This window comes from Aquarana catesbeiana, linkage group LG02, assembly GCF_042186555.1.
Source record: "Aquarana catesbeiana isolate 2022-GZ linkage group LG02, ASM4218655v1, whole genome shotgun sequence".
In the NCBI taxonomy this organism is placed as follows: domain Eukaryota; kingdom Metazoa; phylum Chordata; class Amphibia; order Anura; family Ranidae; genus Aquarana; species Aquarana catesbeiana.
Window position 1 is genome coordinate 576,164,359 of NC_133325.1, and position 17,640 is coordinate 576,181,998.

At 37.4% G+C, this 17,640-nt stretch overlaps 1 protein-coding gene across 1 annotated transcript; it reads right to left on the reverse strand.

Moving 5' to 3' along the window:
* Nucleotides 1-894: 894 nt before the first annotated feature.
* LOC141128690 (pancreatic secretory granule membrane major glycoprotein GP2-like) lies at nucleotides 895-17,104 on the reverse strand. The gene is made up of 11 exons (XM_073616125.1): nucleotides 16,978-17,104; nucleotides 13,274-13,297; nucleotides 11,922-12,113; nucleotides 11,699-11,800; nucleotides 8,446-8,666; nucleotides 6,886-7,040; nucleotides 6,516-6,758; nucleotides 4,448-4,604; nucleotides 4,243-4,306; nucleotides 3,421-3,450; nucleotides 895-1,317 (listed from the first exon to the last, which is right to left on the reverse strand). The coding sequence occupies exons 1-11, from the start codon at nucleotides 17,024-17,026 to the stop codon at nucleotides 1,256-1,258; spliced, it is 1,299 nt and encodes a 432-aa protein (XP_073472226.1). The 5' UTR covers nucleotides 17,027-17,104; the 3' UTR covers nucleotides 895-1,255.
* Between the last annotated feature and the right edge of the window lie 536 nt (nucleotides 17,105-17,640).

The window sequence follows — 17,640 nt, forward strand, 5'->3', positions numbered from 1 at the left end:
TAACTGCCATACATATTTCACTTAAAGGAATACACACGTGACACTTTTGATAAAACTGTATATATGCAGACATTTCTTCTGCAACTTTGGGACAGCGCCACACTCACACACTTTTCTTTTTTCACATTACAGTTTAAGGTCACAGACCTTTGGGTAATGTTGGAGTGCACTGCTAAGCCTCACCCACATACATTCCTTTTGGACGATTACTGTGATGGGCTGCCTAAATGATCAATAGAAATGTGGAAGAAAGAAGTTGCCAAACATAAGCATTAGCAGGGAGTGTTGAAGCTTTGCCTGAAATAACAGCCTGGCAATCATCTGGTTTGGTAGGTCACTCACCTCTAAGTATCTGCAGTTTTTTACCTGTGCCAGTATTAGTTTTTTTCCTCCAATATGCAATACGACAGATTCCTTTTGAATCGTTTTAGGGCCTGAATAGATGGCAGCATCATAAACAACTTTAACTTATTTACAACCGTAAATTATACTTCCGAGCCTGTATCCTAACTATTGTATGGGATTGCATTGGGTTGCACTGTGGTTTACCCAATACCACACCCCTTGCCTCCCTATTAGTCACAGAATGTAATTAGTGACCACACTGGTCAATAGAGAGGAGAAGGGAACAGAAGGTGACAGGCCACCATGCAACCAGTACTTAGAGTACAGCGTTGTTCTGGAATTGAACAAAGCACATGTGTAGGCATTTAGGAGTACTTGCTATATCATCCAGTAGCCAGTTACATGCATGAATATGCCCACGGGATTTTTAAACTACTGTACACTTGTGATGTGAGTTATATTATCCTCATCACCTAAGCAAATCTTCATTTTACCAATATATAGATATCCATATACACACTGAAATCAATGAGCAAGCCACCAAGATGATATATTATAAATATATTTATTTGATGCAGGAATAAAAATCAGAACATTTAGTATATGCAGATTTTTTTAATACTTAAATTAAAGTTGATTTTCAGAGAATACATCCTGAGCACTTGGTGGGTGTAGTTTCTCAAAATAATAGGGGTTATGTGGTCTGTGAAGGATAGTAGGAATATATTCAAATGACCTCATGTGGGTAGTTATAAGGTCAAAAAAACATATCAAAGCCCTTTAACTAAGCGTTGTCATCAGAATGGCAAAGAAAAATAAATAGCTTATAGTCCCTCAGAAAACAGCTTTAAATACAAGTATATCCCAAGACCATTTTTTATTTATAGCCCACTCAGCAGCAGGATCCTCCTCAGAAGAATTTCATGGAGAAAAAGACCAGAAGGGAGCCGGTCAGCAGAGTCCAGGACACAGCTAAAACGAGAGCAAGTGAGGTTATAGAAAATATAAATAAATTTAGTAATGTGCTTTTTTTTAATATATATTAGGTTTATGTGCTGCCATCAAGTGCCAATACCAGTCCAACAATAGAAGATTTTAATTGATTACTTCAATAACATCTAGCTATCAGCATTTCAAGTACATCTCTAGCCAAAACCTTTTTTCTAGTTTTGAGGAGAGAGGTGATAAATCCTTTGTCAGGTTTGTATTGATTTCTGCCTGTGGAAGTTCGTAGTGCAGTTCGAAGAGATGAAAGTCTTTAACAAGCCCTAACATAGCTCTTCTATTGCATCTCATCATGATTCTAATAAATTGCATTGCTCAAGCCCTGGAGAAGGTAGAAGCCTTTCCCCTGAGATGTTGGCTGTATTTGATCTTCCTAACTGATAAATATTTCAAGAAGATCTTGAAGTGATAATGTCTTTAGAACAGGAAGTAAATGGAAGACTCCCCAATGGGATACAAACTCCCCAATGGGACACAAAAAGAAATAAAACCTTACAAGAGTTGTAACCTTTCCCTAGTCTATCCACAATTATAAAAAAAAGAATAAAAAAAAAAGTTTGAACTAAATATACCCTTTATGTGTTAAATAGACAGCTCCTGTTAAAATGCCTTACACTGTATTGACTCCTTGCAAGCCCCTGACCTTGCCATGGCTTTGCAATTGGAGAGTTAGAAACTGCATAACCCAAAACCGTACCAACACCAGAGGGTGAAAAAAAGGGTTATCTACTCTGCTGTAATCCTAAAAAAAAGTTGCAAATCCTTCTCACTTTGTTGCTGCAATAATTTAAGGAGTACTGTGGACCAGAACTGGTACTGTGCGGGTTTCTAAGCTTTCCTAAGTCTGAGCCCATCCTTACCAACAGTGTAACATTAGTGATTTTGTTTTTAATAATGAGGCTATAGTATCCTATTAGGATTTTTTCACACTACACAGACTGTAGAGTGAGCAAAAGGTATTCTGACAAACAAGAGGTGAAAAGATTAAACAGTGTGAATTGCCACAGGAGGTTAATGATATTATTAATTTTAAGGGCTTTGCATAGTCAACTTTTCTTTTTTTTATGTTTATAGAGAACCTCTCAGATGTTCAAGACTAACCACACATCATCATCATCTGTCTTAAATGAACAGTAAAGTTTATTCTTTTGTTTCTATATGATGAAGAGATGAGGCAAAGGGGAGGTTTTGACACAGTGTGGTAGATTTACTAAAACTGGAGAGTGCAAAATCTGGTGCAGCTGTGCGTGGTAGCCAATCAGCTCCCAGATTTTTTTTTGTCAAAGCTTAATTGAACAAGCTGAAGTTGTGAGTTGGTTGGCCACAATACACAGATGCACCAGATTCTGAGGACTCCAGTTTTAGTATGCCTCATGGGACGTGTAGTTCTGCAACAGTTGGAGGGCCGTAGTTTGAGGATCCCTGTGGTAGACTAAAGTAGCTCATCCATGGATGGCACTTTACTTTGCACGTACAATCATCTGTCTGACACTCAATGTCACTCCTGACTGCGGTGTCACTTCTGTGATCCTGACATGAGCCACACTGAAATCTTACAGCAATCTGCACATTAATCAGGAATTTGACTGCTGTGATTTTCATTTAAATAAACCCCCAACAAGAGCTTTCATGTGACCTTAGCGTTAACCTTGCATTACATAATGTACACATGATTCGAAACGTTATACTGTATTATGGCGGCACAGTGGCGCAGTGGGTAGCACTCTCGCCTAGCAGTAAGAAGGGTCGCTGGTTCGAATCCCGACCACGACACTACCTGCCTGGAGTTTGCATGTTCTCCCTGTGTCTGCATGGGTTTCCTCCGGGTACTCCGGTTTCCTCCCACACTCCAAAGACATGCTGGTAGGTTAATTGGATCCTGTCTAAATTGGCCCTAGTATAGGTATGAATGTGAGTTAGGGACCTTAGATTGTAAGCTCCTTGAGGGTATAGGGACTGATGTGAATGTATAATATATATATGTAAAGCACTGCGTAAATTGACGGCGCTATATAAGTACCTGAAATAAATTATAGTATGAAACGTTGAGCATCACGTTGCTTCTCTTACCTGTGCTGGATGCTGAATTTCCATAATCATCTGAAAGTAAAATGATATTTCCAATTATAACAAGTCAGCCTGCTAATGAAAAAAAATCTAACACCCGAATGGGTAACAATAGTTGTGAAACAAACAATAATATGATAAGAGAGATATGGAAAGGAGAATAATAGTTACAGATCAGAATGGACTGAAAGGGCTTAAGTATTTGAGCCCTAACAGCATTGGCATGTGGCTGCCCCCCCCCCCCCCCTTCCAACTTGTTTGTTATATAAAAAAAAAGGGGGTCACTTTAAGAAGAATTCATTTGATTCTTAGGCAGGAAAAAAAGGGTCATGTAACATTGGGGACTTTCCTGGAATGTTACATGACCGCCAGGGAAATTCTCAGAGGATCATATGATCAGCTGGAGTGTTCTAGAAAGGGGGCTCTCTATATAAGGCGCCCGCCGCAGGAACATTCTACTGTTGGCAGAAGTCAACAACAAGCCCCCCACACCCCCAACCCCTTGTCCCAGGCATTTTGTGTGGTCGGGGACTTGTGTTTATTGATACGCGGTATTGCTCGAGTCCTGAAGACTGAGCTGTCTTGTACTTATTATTTACAAGTTAAGAAATGTATGTATTATTAAAAATGATTACATGGATTTTAATTTATTTAAATATTACGCCAATAAACGTGCTGCGGCCAATTATATACCAAGCTTCGGTATTGAATGTCTTTATTTATTAGAAATTAATACTGTCGGTATTCGGGGAGGGAGAGGTGCGGCCTACATTCCCATGTAAGACATGACCCAGGAATGTTGTAAAACAGTTAGGAGGAACATACCTATGAAGCTGATTGGCACCTGTAACACGCCTAGTCCAGGATCAGCATCACGAGCAGCATTACACTGTAATAGAGATGTGCAATGTGTTATGATCTATATACTATATCTACACCAAAGAAAACAATAAGACCAGATGATAATATTATAAGTATGTGGAATAGAATATTTAGTGGATTTGACATGAGTATATATACATTCTCTTACCCCTGTGCAGGTTGTGTTCTTGTTGCATAGTCGAACAGTGCAAGTGATATAAACTAATGGCTGTCCTTGAAATGCAAATGAGCTAAACTGGAATCTGGATTCAAGAGAACCTCCATTATCCTTAACCTGTGCAGTGATTCCCTGGTTGGCAGGACACCTGTAAGTTAATATAACATTGTTAATAATTGGATATGAATTTCCTCTTCAGATTGGTTAAACACATTGTCCGCAGTCAATAATCTCTAATATTGTCTACACACAATTGAATTTTGGTTATATGACCAAGTAGTGTGATGGCCTACCTTAGCAATGCATTCAAATTATACACAGACTCTCACAATACACCGTTCCTGGCATCTTTTGTGAATGAGACAAATTAACATTGAAATAAAATCTCATGTTGCATGGCCAGCATAAAAGGATTAAAGAATATTCCAATTTAACATAATGTAACAACATGCCAGGGTCACTATGGGCTCTGTTTGTTCCACATACTGTATGGTCTGCATTACCTATGTAAATTGTATTTCAGGGAAGCCATATTTAGATTACGTGATGCCCTTACTTGTCTCTAAGGCTGGCCACACATTATATCATTTTCTTGTACAATTTTCCTTTAGATTTACCAAAACCATATAATATGAGGTAAAACCTAAACACTTACAATTTGAAGGCAATCAGGCAGACTCTTGTACTACATAGTGTAAAGATAAATCTAAAGGAAATTAAATAAGACAATTGTACAATGTATGGCCAGCTTAAGGTTTGGTGAAATTTTTAACGTCTCACAATGCATCTCCAGTAGGCTTGGGTGTATATGGCTGTATTATCAATTTTTAATTCTTCAAAAAAATTATATAAATAATTAACATGATGTTAGATATGGGAAAAAATGCATCAGGTTTAAACATGCCAAAAATACTGAAGTGAAAGCATTAACTACAGCTCTGTATTCATTAATAAATCCTTGACTGTATTTTTGTAAAAGCAAGCATTATAAATACCTGAATTTGACTTAAAATCAATCTCCACTGTTTCTTTACAGCAAAGCTCAAAGCTCAAACTAGGGGAGGGAGAAGCAGCACAAGGAGACAATATATGTGCTGCAGTTTAAGGAACATGTTTAAGGAACATGTTGATATGAGGACAGAGCTGAGTGAAAGAGAGATAAACTTATCAATCTGCTGCTTCTCCTTTCACTGTGCAGTCCATGGTTAGAATAGAACCAAGACTAGTAAATTCCACCTAAAATGGTATTAAACCCAATACCAAAATTGTTAATATATTGCAGCTTACCAGTCCTTAGATATGGTGGCAGCATTAGTTTTCTTTTTTAGGCCTTTTTTTGTCTGTTTTCACCTGGTGATCTGGCCAGTAATACACTTCCTGTAAAAGAGTGTGCCCGCTCTAAATGAAGGAGCACTGGGGGCACAATTAGACAGTGTCCTTGTCAGTCTGGGGGGGGGGGGAGTATTAGATGTACTAGCAGAATTAGACACTAAAAAGTTGAAGCCAAACTCCAGCTCACACTTTAGAAGCAGTTACAGCAAACAGTTTTTGTTCCTTTTGGGATAAAGGTTTCACATAAATAAAAGCTGACCATTGCAAGCACCCCTGTCAGTAGTAAATGGTTTGTCTTAACCCTATAACAGCTATATCTGCAGAAAAGATTATTCTGTTGAAAAACAAGACACACTGACTGGATCACCAGGTGAAAATAAAAGTAAGAAAGTCTAAAAAAAGAAAACTAAACCAGCCACCGCATCTAAGAATCGGTAAATTGCAATACAATCTAAGTTTGCTTTTAGATTTAAATGCAGCATCGAAAAATCAAGTCTCCTGCCCTGCCCAACAGCTGTGCTCTGAGATGTATAAATGACAGAACTGGATGGACACAGATACAAATAATTTGGCAGATAAAACAGCTCACTTATATGTATTTCCTTTGTGTATTTGGCTGCCTGGAGTTTTACTTTAATACATCTGGTTTTGTCTCTGTATGATAGTCAGAAATACAGTATGAAAATAATAAAAAACAGAAATGATTACAGAAATCGCAAAAACGTACCCTCCGCTCAAAATGACTGCCTTGTTGACATTATTAACATTATTATCAGGAGTGGCATAGCAGCTTTCGGTTCTCAGAACAAATGTGTTGACATCTCCAGCATTTGCGATCACTCCGATATAGACGTTTGATCCAACAGGTACAGTGTCACTGCTTTGTATAGGTTGAGTGTATTGTGCATCCCAGTAGGCTGCCATTGTAGTGGTCACGGAGCCAACCCCGCTTGCCGTGAGGTTGACAGTGCTACCAGACAAGAAAGGAAGGAAGAGAAATGAAAATGTATATACAGTACATGTCAGGGAGAGGCCAAAATATTTCTAGACCTTTTCTGTGGAATGTTAGCACTTAGTAGTTTTAAAGGTATTCTTACTTCGTGGAAGTATTAAAACCGCCAGCCAAGCTTGTCTGTATCGTCAAGTTGTAGGAACAGGAAAAGGTGAGGTTTACAGGATTTACGGTAATTACAGATTTGTTCTGAATTCCAATGTGGAGGACATTTGAATAATAAACTTTTGAGCTGTCCGTCTGAAAAACAAGAAATGTTGGAAATATGTCTGGATCCTTTTTTGGCAGATGCAAAGATCAACGAGCTTGATAACATCACATGTTCAGTTATATTAGACCAGTGTTTCTCATCCTGTTTTTAGTCAAGGCACTTATTAAAATTTTGTACAATGTCAAGGCACCCCATTTCAGAGGGGCAGGGGAGGGTCAAACAAGGATGCTATGCAGGCGCCCGATGTCCTCCTTATCAACCGATGACGTCATTGGGTGTTAGGACGGTGGTGGCTGGAAGGTTGTAATGGTGCACAATGAAAACCTGTGGCTTTGTTTAACTGAAAGGCAGACTTGATACACCCGCTGTCTTGTACACAATTTTTGGACAATTGTTAGGCATTTTTACAAGGCACCCCTGAAGTAACCTGAAGGCACCCCAGTTGTAAAAGGCTGTATTAGACTACTGTAGGTGCATGGAATAGACCATGACGTTCAATGCACATATAAATGTTCTGTGGATGTAATAGCACCACTTGCATTGTGTTTCTCTTAGGTGAAGTAGAAGCATTCTGAAATTGCATCCAATGTGTAACATACTTTTTAGTAAATGTACAGTAATACAAGTGTGCAGGTTAATATCTACCCAGTTGACCAACACTAACCTGCACTGAGCTTGGACACTGAGAGCCCTGTAAATCAAGACTAATGCCCCGTACACACGGTCGGATTTTCCGACAGAAAATGTGTGATAGGACCTTGTTGTCGGAAATTCTGACCGTGTGTAGGCTCCATCACACATTTTCCATCGGATTTTCCGACACACAAAGTTTGAGAGCAGGCTATAAAATTTTCCGACAAAAAAATCCATTGTCGGAATTTCCAATCGTGTGTACACAAATCCGACGCACAAAGTGCCACGCATGCTCAGAATAAATAAAGAGATGAAAGCTTTTGGCTACTGCCCCATTTATAGTCCCGACGTACGTGTTTTACGTCACCGCGTTCAGAATGATCGGATTTTCCGACAACTTTGTGCGACCGTGTGTATGCAAAACAAGTTTGAGCCAACATCCGTTGGAAAAAATCCTAGGATTTTGTTGTCGGAATGTCCAATCAATGTCCGACTGTGTGTACAGGGCATTACACCGAGCTGCTGAGTACACTACCTCCTATCCCAAATATTGGGTGTATCTATAATAAACACTCACTTAGCCAAATCATTAAACACCGCATTTCGGATGTGAATGTAGGCAATGGCTACATACGTTGTCAATTTCAATTCTAGCTGTCCTTTATTCAAACAGCCACTGAAGCTGAATGTTGACATAGGTGTAAAAGGAACTAACCTTGTCCGATTATTGATCTGTGTTTGATACTGTATTGTCAGCATACTAGCACATATTTATAAACAGATCTCTACAGATATACTTACAGTCATGACATTCCCACACCATCCTGTCTGGGGTAAAGCCTGGATTGTCATCATAGACTGGTTGTTGGTGGTTTGTGTGTAGGCGTTAGTGCAGGAGGCTGAGTTGTTGTTTAACTGAAAGCTACTGGAATCATAGCCAAGCGACTCCAATAAGCATTGACTAACGGAGACTGTTATGACACTTGATCCACAATTTATTGTTGGAGACAGAGATGATGAGTCTAAAACAAAGCAGAAAATATAAGAAGGCTCACTGTTACAAATGTTGGATGTGACAATGCATACTTAGCGTGTCTACTTCAATGATATCTTAATAATATGTAAACCCAACATTTCATTTTCCTGATATGGGCTTGCCTTAAAAAGTATCCTGTTGTCTTTGTATTGCTTCCTTTGTGTGAAATACCTTGTGTTCCTTCAGTCCCTCTGCATTCCTATTACAAACTGACCACACTAGGCAGGAGAGCACAGCGGGTCAATTCTCTAGCCATGCTGGAAACTCATCCTGCTCTCATCCAATGATCAGGCTTGTCCTGACACCCCCCCTCCCCTGGCACAGCCATTCACTGGGAAGACCAATGTGCTGCTTCCTAAACCCTAGCTTGTATGCAACTAAGAATGGAGATTATGTGATCGCTTATAAAAACGGGGAAACATTGTGTTTAGAATTTTTTTATATCTATACACACGTTTTGCCTTTCATTTCTATTTTAAACTGAATGGGTGGTTTCACAAGGTGAGGGTTTACATATTCTTTAATATTCCTACAATTAATTACCCCAAGTTATCAAACCTTTTAGGGAAATACAAAGTGGCCTTTGAATAGTTTTGGATAGTGTAGGGGAATGAGTTAAACCATTGGCAATTCCTATTTGGCATCTGTGTCTCAATGGGGAGAATGAACTTCTGTTCAATTGACGAGAAGTAATAGAAAATCTCTCTAAAATAAGTTAATTGTCACATAAAGAATGCTTTTGATCTTTGACTTTGGTAGATTCCCCTCTATTTTTTATTTATTTTTTGACAATTCAAGATTTGGGATTTTCACTCACATTTGGATAAGGTTCAGTATCCCCAGTGGGGACCCAGACAGTAATAACAATCTGACAGTATTTTACCTGTTAAAAAAGATACGGTGGTTTTAGGCTTCTCATACTATCCAAAACTTAAAAACTAAAAAAGTGTGGGAGGGATTCTGTCATCAACACTGACTGTGTTGATGGAGGAATCAAGTGATTTTCTTTCCTTTCAGCCATGGTGGAAGGAAAAAAAATTACATAATCCATGGGATGCATAAATGCTGCTGTACATGAAATTGCCAAAGGTTGAAACCAAGTCAAATTCAGGTATTCATACTAGTTGTAATAAACAAGAAAATAGTTTTTTTGATTATTAATTAAAAATCATATAGCTACATTAATTGTGTCTACTATATCTGTTTGCAAGAATCCAATTATAAAGGGCGCCAACCATGTAAACCTATGTGCATTAATGTGACAGCTGCCCCTTTAAGTGTGGATTACATTAAAATATAAATATAAATCAATGAGTGAATTACTTTACTCATTGATTTATATATCGGTTTGCAGTTCAGCAAGGGGAAACTCTGATGGGCACTCTAGTATGTATTAGGAGGGTTTTGATGGGTACTCCTGGATGTAAGGGGGACTCCAATGCACAATCTTTGATATAAGGAAGACATTCTGATGGGCAGTCCTTGATGTAAGGGGGGTTTCTGATGGGCACTCTTTTATGTATTGGAAGGGTTTTGATGGGCACACCTGAATGTAAGGGGGGACTCTGATGTGCACTCTTTGATGTAAATGGGGCATTCTGATGGACACTCCTTGATGTAAGTGTGGATTCTGGTGGGTACTACTAGATGTAGGGGAGGAGGGGTCTGATGGGCACTCCTATATGTAAGGGGGGACTCTGATGGGTACTACTAGATGTAGGGGGGCTCTGATGGGCACTCATATATGTAAGGGGGGAATCTGGTGGGTACTACTAGATGTAGGGGGGCTCTGATGGGCACTCATATATGTAAGGGGGGACTCTGCTGGACACTCCTGGATGGAAGGGGGACTCTGATGGGCACTCCTGCATATACAGGGTATTCTACTGTGTGCTCCTGGATGTAAGGGAGGACTCTGCTGTGCACTCTTTGAATGTAAAGGGGGTACCAATTTGTTTATTTAAAATGTATTAATTCATTTATAAAACTGATTTTTTTTTTCAGCCATCAAATATTTGTAAAACATACAAAGTGACCCATGAAAATATTGGAGATCCCTGGCCTAGAATAAGAAAATATAAAAAAAAAATACTTAAAAGCTTAGGACTATCAAACCCATTAAGAAACCAGATTATTATTCTCAAAATCAAGTTTTTGAATTCAGTACGTATTGAAACAGACACTATGCAGTAGTAATAACTATACAATAACCCTCTTTATTAAGATAGTCCATTCATACACAGTTTTATATACAGTAGTTTAAAGGTTTTACCTGCATTGAAACAAAACACACAGATGATACCAGGGAAGTCAAAAAATAAGAGATTAAACTTCAGCTTTTTATAAACATTGTGGGGAGATTTACTAAAACTGGTGCTCACAGAATCTGACACAGCTGTGCATAGTAACCAATCTGCTTTTAACTTCGGCTTGTTCAATTAAGCTTTGACAGTTAGCGCTCATTCACATTGGAGCAACTTGTTATGCGGTTTGACAGGTCAAATCATATGACAAGTCGCACCCTATTGTCAGCAATGACACTGTTCAAATCAGTGCGACACTGACTTTGCGGTGCTGCATCAATTTGAAAAAGTAGTACCTGCACTACTTTTGGCGATTTCGGGTGCAACTTGCATTGACATCTGTGCATGAAGCCGTACAGATGTCTTCGAAGTTGCACTGACATGCGGTTTTGAAATTGTGCAATTTCAGATGAAGTAACGCGATTTCAAAGCCGCATTCAATGTAAACGAGGGCTAAAACCTAGAAGCTGATTAGTTACTATGCACAGATGCACCAGATTCTTTGTTCACCAGTTTTAGAAAATCTTCCCCTGTATGTCCAGTGTTCCAAAGTAGTAAAGCAAATCTACTAATTTAAACTAGAGGTCAATAAAACATTTTTCAGCTTTTAATGCAGCAGTTTCATATGTGATAACAACCTGTACAAGGTGAAAACAATTCGCCAATCAACAATAACAACAGTTATTATACCATATTTTAAGTTTCTGGGACTTACTCTGACCACTGTAAAGTGTAGTATTACAGCCGCAAGTGGCTACCGAGCTGACATTTGTGCAAATCTTATCATTGGTACAAGCAGGGTTGCAGATCAGAGTGGCTGTAATAGGTATAAAAAAATAAGTTTTTAAAATTACTACAAGTAGAACTTCAGATTCCTATAGTTGATTCTACTGAGAAGGCACCCAAAAAGAAAAAATGTACTCAATAACGCAAGTTACCTGTACAGCACTTGTCTGATGGTGACCAGTAATAGCCTGTAGGGCAACAAATATTATCAGCCACGCTGGCACATTCAGTTGTTGGAACACACGTCGTAACGCCATCAATATTACATGCACATCCATTGGCTAATGTACAAGATCCACCACCACAAGTTGCATCGCTACACAGGATTGTGTTAGCACCAGTATCTGTAAAGAATAATAAAAGCAGCAGGGATTAACTACTTTAGAATCAATATTTTACACATAATAGTATTGTGCTCTCCTCTATATCACCTCTGATTCCTATAACTGTCATTGGTGAAGGATGTAAGAGGAAATCTCCACAATGGAGATCTAGAAACCATTAAAACTCTTGACATAGGTTCTAACCTTTCCTCTGTCTATTAAAAAAAATATTTTTTGCTTGATTTAGTCCCTAAAATTGACTTTAAGGCTGGGTTCATACTGGTGTCAGTGTGAATCTGTTCTTTATTAATGGCACTTCAATGTACATGTTCTTCAGTGTACCACAACTTATGGTGATACACTACCATGCACTGTGGTGCTCTAAAAAAATGTGAATGCACCTTTTTGCCATGTTTTGGTGCATTAGGCATCCCATTCAAATAAATGGGCTGGCTTTAGGATGGCCATACATTATACAACTTTCTTGTATAATTTTCCTTTAGATTTACCAGGACCATATAATATGAGGTCAAACCTAAACACTTTAAATTTGTATGCAATCAGGCAGGCCCTTGCACTACATAGTTGAAGATAAGTCTAAAAGAAATTGAATAAGAAAAGAGTCTAATGTATGGCCAGCTTTACACAAGGCATGCTAATGCATGCTAACATTATAAACCCAGCCTTGTTTATGTTTGGCTGTGAGAGTCTGCCTAGTGGTACGGAAATGAAGGCACATTTTATGGGTACAAGGATAAGTGTATATAGTGAATAGGCTCGCGTTTTATTTAACCATGCCTCTTTAGCCCACTGTTTAGCGCATTATGTACCAAAGCTCTTCTCTATTTGATGTGCCCAAGGGGGCTACAGTCCGTATTATTACTACACTTTGATTGCCTACTATCTAGTTTAACATTCTCATTTTCTAAGCATTTCTTAATATGGTATGTCTGTGTTCAGTATAACATGTGATTCAGAATCAGGGATTTAGCTCCCGCACCAGCACACAAAAAAAAATGGCAAGAGCCATCCCTTAGTGTAGCCAGTACAAAGGGAAAGTCATGTTTCAACTATTTATTAACAAATATATACACTATATAGTTTCATTATCTTTCTGTCTGTATACCTATATCTCTATTCTGTATATAAAGGCATTAGACATATGGAAAATGACTACTTACAGCTGTAGCATGTGTAAGCTTCTCCTAAAGGGAAGAAAAAAAAAACTTAAGATCAGTACAACATTTATACATTATGTTTTGATAAGCATTAACTGACATTGTAGATGGTTAACAGTTTATCTACATCAGATTTTTTTTTCCAGCTATTAAACTATTACTGTAGATGAACTATGTTTAAAGTGACTACTGCTATCATCATAAATTATTGCAACTTTAAGTCCAAAGATAATAGGATAATGGGGTTTAGTGCTCTTTCAAAATAATGTATAGATTTGCCCAATTTAAAAGACATTGAATCTCCCACTTTCCATGTCTATTCTCTGACAACCAGAGGGGATTTTTCTTTTTAAATCCTATGTAACACTACATCTATACACATATATATATATATATATATATATATATATATATATATATATATATATATATATATATATATATATATAAAATATATATGTATATGTATATATATATATATATATACTTTTTAGATGATATCTTTAGATAAATTAAATATATGATATTACTACATGATGATATATATATATATATATATATATCTCAAAACACATTCAAATTATTATATATACAGTAAATAGATATAAATGTTTAGATAATAACATTTGACGCTATTGTCTAAACTTCATATAACAAGGGGTGAGCAAACTGCAGCCCTGCTTAGTTTCATTATATAAAAGTAGTCTGGTTTTGTATTCTTTCTAAATATTGTTCTATCTTACACTGAAAACTATGAAAAATGTTAAGTACCTTTGATTATTTGACTCTTGCTATACCTTTAGAAGTGATTTGCTTAGGATTAAAGCTGACCTACCAAGTATTGCACATGTGCAGGGTGTGGTAGGGTGAGACTGAAACCAATACAGTGGTTTTGAATGGATCACTGCTCACCAAAAAATAAAAAGGCATTGTGATTGCTGACATCATCATATCAGTCTGTATTCCGGTGGTTTGTTGCTTATAAATATACCACTACAATGCAGAGGTACGCTTTCTAATCTCTTTCAAATCCATTGCTTTGTGCTTTGTTGCTCTTTGTGTTTTTTTTTATTGTTCAATTTCACACATTGCATAAAGTTCTCCTCTATTTTTGAACACAAAAATAATTATTATTATGTAAAATTGAGTTGTGAATTTAACTTGTATCCAATTTAGAAAAAGTGTAATATTTGCTTATTTGAGCTGTAGAAATCATTTACTAGGTTTAACACAAACTATGCCAGCAGTTTGAATAGATGCAATACTTCTAATTGCCACGGTTAATTCTATAAACTTGATAAGGACCTGAAAATCTAAAAACAATTCTAACTTCATATAACAGATTCAAGCAAACTATGGGTAAAGACCATACTCTTTTCAGTGTGTCTAGTAATAAAACAACCGACACATAGTTCTAGCTGATTACCGTAACTAGTTTTACAATTCATACAATCCACTGAAACAAGTGCAAGGTGCTAAATCTATTAATAATAATTAAAATATAATCTCTAAAAATATTAAAAACAGTAGTTAGAATGATTTAACTATACTTTTAATTAGTGGGGAAACTAAAGTTCTGATGTATTTTCTGTTCTGAAATAATTGTGTTGCTTCTTTCAGGATGACCCTAATTAACAGAAAGCTGGCATAGGTTTCCTACTTTACCCACCAGATCCAAAATAAAACAAAAAAGTGTTGGCTTGAGTTCTATCTTAGAATGATGGAAATATGACCATTGCCACAAAGGAGCAGATTTGTGAACGTGTGTGTTGATATTGTTTTGATGTGAAGATGCATTGTCTGACAGTTACAGTTCTAAGTTGGCATGCAATAATAATGAGTGTTTTTTCTGTCTTACCCACAGAGCCAGGGGGCAGGGGCAGTGGTCAGCACCAGGCTTTAGATGGTGCCCTGGTGGCATGAAGAGTGGCACTGATGCTGGTGCTGAAACACTCTTTGCATTCCAGCACCCTTCACTGAAAGAAGTTGGAACTGTTAGGTGGAGTGACCTCTGCCCAACAGCAGAAGTAGAGTTCCATCTGAGGGGTAGAGGCTGCAGCACATGAGCGTGTGCTCAGGTAAGTAAACCACTGAACACCAATGCTGGGAATGTTATCATTGCAGCCTAAGCCTGACACTGACCACCAATGCTGTGGGGAAGAAATTTTCTTATTACAGCCTGAGCCTTTCACTGAATACAAATGTTGGGAGTTCTTATTACAAAACAATCCAAAAGGGGTTCCCAGCACACCTTCGAGCTATCCAGCAAACGTATAGCTGCCTTTAAACTAAGCTGACTTCAGGTGAGCCTGCTGTCTTTTTTGCATCAGTTTAAAGTTAGGGACCACACTTTTTAGGTATCTTGATGTGGCTTCCACATCTGTTTGGAAATGTATCCAACTAAAATTTATTTTTTATTCTAACTAAACACATGTGCTTTTTTTTTTTTTTTTTTTGATGGCTAGTTTAAAAAATGTGTTGGGGTTCCTTTTTATGCTGTTTTGTATATTGCCCTGACTATGTGCACTTTTCCTGTTGCTAGTTTTAAACAGATCAGAGGGGCTGCTATATTTGTTTTGTTTTTTGGGGGGTTTATTGATACAGCGTGAGCCTGCCCCTGACCACCAATACTGTGGGGAAGGGAAGAGAGTGGTCTTATTACAGCTTAAGCCTCCCACTGAGCACCAGTGGGGGGTTTGACATTACTACCACTGTGACCACCAATGAAGAGGAGATTATTGAGGCCACTTACATCATTGCTGGAGGGGTTATTACTGACTTTGCTAAGGGTGGGTCCCATATTAAGGTTGCCTTGTTAAGGTAATAAATGGCCTTAAGGTGACATCATCGCCTTGTTAAAGTGATAAACTCATATCTCATGCCATCAATCAGTGGGGATGCATTTAGGATGAGCTTACCAGAGTCACTAAAACTATGCTTAATAAACATGCACAGGTAACGTGTGTCATTATTAATTTAACAACTTTATAAGTATCTATATATACCAATGGTGTACCCATTCTGTGTATAAAATAAACATTACTCATAGTAATTATAATAAAAATAATAATAACATTTGTAGTATTGTTTACAACTATAAAATTCCAATACAAATATACCTATGAGATACAGTTATTTTTATTACTTCAAGCATGTAAAGCAATGAAAATATGTATTAACTGTAGCTTTCATTAACTTGATGGTGCACTCTGGTCACATACAAAGGCATGAAGATGGAGCCTGCAGCAAGTTAGCATCAACATTTTTCCGCTTTACAACAATGTGCATGTGTGCACCCAGTGACATTGCTGTTGATGCTTTTGTTTTAGCATTACATTGATGTGCAAGACATATTTAGCATATAGCTTGCTACGCCATATTTTTAGGCCAATCAGTTTTACCAAGAACCACAATAATTCTACTGAATGTAACTTAAATAAATTGTTTAGTATAAATTATTAGCTATCCAAACTTTAGATATAGAGATCTCAACAACTAGCTCAAATCCAATCCTTAATTAGTTAGCTAGCTAGAGTGATGTTCAAATCCTTCATATGAAGTCTGGTATCCTCTGATTGTTGAGGAACAGCAAGTCAGTGGCTGATATAGCATGCTGGGAAATATAGTTCATCAACAGCTGGAGGACTGCAATCCTCTAGCTAATGTACAGAATTATATGAGATAACAAAATGTTTGAAAAAGCATACCTTTCTGCATAAGAGCGGCTACAAGCAATAAGACATGTAGGACAAGCATGTTGGCTGTTGTCTCTTCTGGTGGGACACTCTTAGGACAACAATTCTAGTCAAGTAGAACATGCCTTAATATTGTGACAATATATAGTGTCATGTGGGAGGGAATTTCAATTCAATACATGTACTGATTGACATCTAAATAGAGTGGATTTCTAAGGAGAAAAGGACACTTTAAAAATAGGAGTGGTGTGTTTTGTTAGTGTACAATAACATGTACGTCAAAATTCATTCAAAGGAAGTGTATGGAGCGATGAGGTAACATAAGGGTCAGAAATGTTAAGTTGATGCATCCGTCATTCAACAAATGGATATTCTGATATGTCACTTAAAATAAAGAAGTCTTATATATGGCTTTATGTGGCTTCCAGTAATAGAATTATTACTAATAAATTGACTGTATTTTTTTCCTGGATGAATTCAAACATTGATATTCCTCCAGATAGACACAAAAAAAAAAAATCAAATCAATGTCTAACTAGCAAGTGTGCAAATTTAGTCAAATCCCAATTTATCAAATGCCACTTATTCAGCTCTACCAACTATTTTTCAAATCAAAAAAAGATGGGTAGATTTTTTTTAAAGTGTGGAAATACAATAGTTGTGTAAGCTGGAACT